The following is a 6,288-nucleotide window of genomic DNA, read 5'->3' on the forward strand; positions in this document are numbered from 1 at the left end:
TTTGGTCCTGTACCCCTGTACAGTCATGTAAAAAAAAAAAGAGTCTTATTTTCCTCAGATCGCCATTTTTTTCCAGGGGACAAATCAAATACATGAAGGCTCGCATAATATACCTGTCAAAAGCTCAAAGAGGACCCTTCATCCGTGACTGTAGCCGTGCCCGTGTCAACATGCGGCCCAGGAGGAGAAGCAGCTACAGGATGTCCTACAGGAATCTTTTAGCAGTTGATCCGCCTGGAATACACACTATGGAGTCAGGAGCAGTTGAGACCAGCACAGGAGGCATGCAACTAGCTCCGCGTAAAGATGAACACCTCCTCAACAACTGGGAGCAGACGGGGCCATGCATGCAACGTTACCAACAGAGGATCGGTTTCTGAAAGCCTTGCATCTGGCACCAACAAATGAACGAGGGAATTACCACGCCTATGCATGAAGCAGCAATGAGAAAAACCATTGCTTCACGTAAAAAAAAAGTTGTGAAACACGCCTGCGGTCACCCTAGGTAAGTGCTCAACCTTATTTCGTCAAATTAACATGAACTATGCTATGAAACTTGCATGTCTGTGAATGTGCGGATTGAACAAATGCAACGGTCAGTCAACTGACCACCCACAGCCAGTAGAACTGTCTCGTGGGATTCGAACGAGCATGGTTATGCTCGATTCCGCCAAAAAGACGTGGAGCCAACACGTGGGAAGGTCCAGTCAGGGAAATCAGCAGATTTGCAGTGAAATCGGCGGATTGACAAGGATGACGGCGGGTAATGGCGAAGTTAGATATTGGCGGTTAGAGACATGCCGGGGAATGATGGCAGTGACGTTGTTTAACGGCTCAGCCTGGACACCTCACCCCCACGCCATGAATTGCGTCGTATTTCAAAATCATTCGGCCAGAGCACGCACCTCAACCACTGTCATTTACGCCACAACCGGTTTTTCAGCGTTGAGCATCCTCCTCCTCTGTAGTTCGTTAGCCCAAGTTCTTCAGCTCAGTTCAAACTCTTCCTGCGTCCCAGAATTGCTCCGCAGCGCCGCGACGTCCTCCAGAAGCAGCAGAAGCTCTCTACAGGAAGGAGTTCTACAGGAAGCAGAGTGAAAGCTACCGGAGCAGAAAAAACCCATGTCTGTTCGTTGGAATTGGAAATCTCAAGGAGAGGTAGGCTCGAACATGCCATCCCCATGCTTAATTTTCGAAAGGTGGTGAATTAACTTGTTTGAAGTGGGGAAAATTGAAATCAGTCTACCTATGGTCAAGAACGGTAGTTTGCTTATATAATACACAGAATTTCTTTTGAATGGTGTTGCGTCGTACTCACCTCCATGGTTCCTGTTAATAAACTCTCCCCATTAGAACGATAAACTGCTGAAAGGCTCACCTATGCACATATAATTTTTTGTGACTGTTATATGATTGGTATGAAAATTTGCTCTGCACTCTATTGGTGGGAGCTTCATTCCTCTCGACAAGTCAAGTTTTGGGTGGCAGCAGTATTTTAACCGGAGCATTGGTGAAAGGGGAGATACAAACAGCGAAGAAACCCTATCCTGAGAACCAAGGAGGAAGACCACATCCGAATTTCCATTCTAACCAGAGCTCAAGCCGAAAACAGGGTATTTTCACCATGCCTGGAGGGTTTATCAGAAAGGAACCCTCAGATTCCAAGAAATTGGGAGAAACTCCTGAGGTGGTAGACCTGTTTACCCGTGCAAAGTGGATGACCTTCTGTGATAAAATTCAAAGTCACGATGATGAAATAATAGAGGAGTTCCTAAGGTCCCTGCAGCCCAAATCAAAAACATTGGCAATTGCAAATTTCAGGGGATTGACCTTTAAACTCACCCCACAACTCATTAGCCGGGTCACTGATTTACCATTGGGGATGCCCTGGGATAAAGAGGAAAGGAAATTATGCCAAAAAGCCAAAAAGGAATTCTTCATACCAGAAGAACGGTTTTCAGAGGATAAAAATGGGGTCCGAAGAGCTAGTTTACAGCCATTTTGGAGTGAGGTCAGCCTTCAAATTATGAAATATATTACCTGTGAGGGGCGATTTAGTATTGTGTATGGTTATCACTTCCGCTTGTTAACTGAGCTCAGGCATAAGATGGATTTGCCCTCAGAACAAAAATTGAGCATCCCATACTTCCTCCTGCAGTCATTGATTAAGTGTGGCACAAAACTAAAGGAGGGGACACCAGACCAGCTGGCTCATCATGGGCTTATCAAGCTCCTCGTAGAAGATGCCCTCCATACTTACACCGTCCCTATCTCCTAGGAGATTTTCCGCAATATGACCAAGAATGATGATATCCGGACTCTGGCAGAAGAACTCACTTCATCCAGCAGTGAGGAGAAGGAGCATATTGAGGCAGAGAAGAAAACTAAAGGCAAGGAAGCTAAGGGTAAGAAAACCCAGGACAGGCCATCACAGGAAAAGCCACAAGAAAAGCAAAAGGAAAAGCAAAAAAAAGGACAAGCTGTTGAAGCCAAAGCTGTGAGTGGAGTAAAAACACAAACACCAAGGGAGAAGCAGTTGCAAACCCGGGAAGAAAGGACTGACAAAGGCCAAACAAGTACAGGAACACCCAAGGCAACCACAGCACAAGTCAAGGAAAAGGCACCCCTAGCCAAGCAAACCAAATCAGGGAAAATTGGTTCTACAAGAAGACAACAGACTGTTTCTTCAGGAAGCTAGAAAACTGCTTCTACAGGAAGCCAGAAAACGGCCACTACAGGACTTTCTACAGGAAGTCTGGGGAAAGGGCAGCAGAAGGAGAAATCGGCCGAGATTTTAGCTAGGGAGGCAACAGCTGTGCTGGCCACCCTAAGCACATCCCCCAAGCAGAAGGAGAAGCGGAAGAGGGAGCTTCTGTAATGCCCCACTTAAATCTTATCCTACAAATTTTGTTAATATTTACATTATCTGAAAATATTGAGAAATATTGGTCTAATATAAATTTATGATTTCCATTATTCAAATTTCCCACTTACCTTCTCAAATTGAATATTATGTAGGATATGGTCTCCTTCCATTATTTCAAAATATATGTATTCATTTCACATTCCCCAATGTACCCTTACATTTACTTGGGAGAAGACATAGTCCTCTCCATCTTGTCATCAATATATATTTATTCATTTCACATTCCCCAATGTACCCTCACATTTACTAAGGAGAAGACATGGTTCTCTCCATGTAAGTACATTTCGCATTCCCCAATGTACCCTCACATTTACTTGGGAGAAGACATAGTCCTCTCCATCTTATCATCAATATATATTTATTCATTTCACATTCCCCAATGTACCCTCACATTTACTAAGGAGAAGACATGGTCCTCTCCATGTAATTACACTTCACATTCCCAAATGTACTTTTCAGATTTACTTGGGAGAAGACATGATCCTTTCCCATTAAATTCTCAATTTTATATTCATGTCACAATTCCAAATGTACTCCTAGCTTACTTGGAAGAAGAGAAGTCAACTAAGGATGGATGAGAAGTTAATGACATTAATGAGAGGTGGTTGAGGAAAGAGGGTATAAAAAGGGAAGGGGGAAGGAAGAAAAGGGGGGTTGGAGTCTTGCTTAGGATTGTGGGGGGTTGGTTGTGATTGTTTGGCCTTGTTATGATTTTGGGAGACCTTGGAAACCTGTGGAGGTTTCTTGGGTTTGAGAGGAGGAAAGTATCATTATCTATTTTTGCACATTCTTCTTGAGGACACACTATATCTGGTTGGACTTGGGCACGGAGGGCTAGGGAACCTGTGGAGGTTTCCTGGGCTAGGAATTTATTTCCTAGTTGGCTGGGAGGTAAATCCGGTTGGGTCGGTGAGAAGGAGCGTTCAGCAGGAGCTATAAGACAAAGGTATCATCATCAACCGCCGGAACAGGTATTTTCCATGGACCACTCTTGTTAAGTTGATATCAATGGAATGCTCACCTTAAATTATGTTACTTATGATAAAGTGATAAGATGTTGAATGTTTAAATCTATGTGAGAAGGCCAGCAAGTTCTTTTTTTATACTTTTAGAACAGTAGGAAAATAGATTTGTTAGTGTATTATAGATTGAGACTCTAATAATAGGAATCAGGCCCCTACACATGGTATCAGAGCCAAGTTCAAAATCTGGACCCAATGCCCACTAAAACCCAAATGCCGCTAGAAGGAGGACTTGAACCTCCGACCTTATAGCTGTTAAGCCGTTGTGGTTAACAACCCTTTACCCATGAGAGCATCTAAATTTTGGTGCGCTGCAACCCAATTTCCAAGATGTCGATTTAATGAAATGAAGGGATATATAGTGTTTCTGAACTTGTTTATGTAATGAAAATAATGGCTATATAATGCTGTCTGAGCTCGTTTCATGCAAGGAAGAAAATCTAGCTGGTTTTAAGTTATCAATAAGATCTAAGATATCCTCGGTGTTATTATTGATTTGTGATGCTGCCAAATAGTTGTGCTCTCTCAGAAGGCAAATTATTGTAACTATGTATTACCTGGTTATAAATGTGACAGTATGTGAGAAACATTATTAGGCAGCGAGTTTTAATGGGATTCTACATTTTGAATCATACAATACATATTTCATTGATTCTCCCGTTTCATCTGCTGATACGTTGCCATATGCTCCTCAGTTGAGTGGATCCCTTCCATTATGGTCATTGTTACAGTCTATAGAAAGTAAATTTGAATGGTATCATAGCTCGCAATTGGGTTCTCGGTCTGCCGGCAGCTTAAAAGACTTGTGTCATTTTCATTGATTCTCCCATTTCATCTGCTGATACGTTGCCATATGCTCCTCAGTTGAGTGGATCCCTTCCATTATGGTCGTTGTTACATTCTATAGAAAGTAAATTTGAATGGTATCATAGCTCGCAATTGGGTTCTCGGTCTGCCGACAGCTTAAAAGACTTGTGTCATTGCAATTACATGAGGCTACGACTTCAAACAAAATACAAGACTAAAAAAAAAAAAAAATACAGAACATAACGCTGATGACGTCCCAATCCCAATTGCAATATCTACCCAGCACCAATGGGAGCGCGATGCCTGTTTGTGTTGTCGTTTTTAAGACCATACAACAGAATCAAATTAGGCTTACAAATAAATTAAGTGCCCTTCAATCTTCTATATCCAGCACACTCAGATCATCTACTCGTGTCACACATCCATCATTGAATCCCATCATTCTTAATTGATCATGAACTGGAAGAAATGACATGCTCTTTCATGTCAGAATGTTTGATTCTCATCACTGTAGAGAGTATTCTCAAGTCTTCAGCACAGGCTCTCTTCATAACCTTAGCGGTAGGGGTTCATCTCATGCCCTATTTTCCAAGTATTTCCGATATTTTTTCTTTCGTTTACATCATTTCCTAGCGTAGATAAGTCAAATTCCCCAATGCCCTGCGAGTCAGTCCTCCATGAAGTAGACTGGGAGGAGAACAAGAGTTTTAATGATAATAATAGTTCATCATTCAATGGATCCAGAACATGGCACTGGAATTCTCTGCCCTTCAGAGTCCTCCCCGCGCCTTCAAATACAGAGAACGATGTAATTTGGCTTCTGGCGAGCTGCCGAGCAATCAATTCATGCGGTGGGATCCTCTCGTCCTCCTTATCCTCTTCTTCCCCATCATCTTCATCACTACCAAATTCATCGTCAATTGGCGTAATCCTCCTCTGACTTTCCCTTCTTTGAACTCTCGACCAGTCATGTATATTCACAGGGGCGGATTGATGCCTGATGCGTGAAACATTATTGACGCTATCTTCATTCGCAAGGCTCCGAGGAATCATGCGCGAGGCCGTGGGAAGCCGCCGAGAAGTAGAGGCGATTTCTCTGACCTTCTTGATCTCTTGGGATTTGAACCTCAGATCTTTGGTATTGGGCTCAGAGGGAACAACAACCCAGATTTCCTCCTCCTTGAATTCCTCCATGGGATTCTCCATTTGGGTACTGATAGAAGATGACAAACTGTAAAAACTAGCCCTACCCATATAAGAATTGTTGCGCTCCATGGTTGCTCGATACAGAATTTGAGTTCAAATCTCATAACAGCACATTTACCTATAATGTGGATAATGTGTCGCGAAGCTCAAAATTCAGTACAGTTAAAAGGTCCCTTCTGTCACTATATGGATATCTGGTTTCAGTCCATTAAAACATATCTGACCTCTTCTGGATAATGTCCCAACAAGTGAACTTTTGACCTTGTTTGGATGGGGAGTGTGCCTGCCAAATTAGTTTGTGCCAATTCAGCGACATTGGATGGCCAA

At 42.8% G+C, this 6,288-nt stretch overlaps 1 protein-coding gene across 1 annotated transcript; it reads right to left on the reverse strand.

Annotated features, from left to right (window-relative positions):
- Positions 1 to 5,310: 5,310 nt before the first annotated feature.
- LOC149209478 (uncharacterized) lies at positions 5,311 to 6,030 on the reverse strand. Its single transcript, XM_089398640.1, has one exon. The coding sequence runs from the start codon at positions 6,028 to 6,030 to the stop codon at positions 5,311 to 5,313; it is 720 nt and encodes a 239-aa protein (XP_089254766.1).
- Between the last annotated feature and the right edge of the window lie 258 nt (positions 6,031 to 6,288).

Source organism: Pinus tabuliformis, chromosome 1_2 (genome assembly GCF_031772625.1).
Source record: "Pinus tabuliformis cultivar Carrire ecotype Pingquan chromosome 1_2, CPIR1, whole genome shotgun sequence".
In the NCBI taxonomy this organism is placed as follows: Eukaryota; Viridiplantae; Streptophyta; class Pinopsida; order Pinales; family Pinaceae; genus Pinus; species Pinus tabuliformis.

Bases quoted from the DNA above. Each gene is read 5' to 3' on its own strand.
- LOC149209478 (XM_089398640.1), bottom strand. From the start codon at position 6,030: ATGGAGCGCAACAATTCTTATATGGGTAGGGCTAGTTTTTACAGTTTG.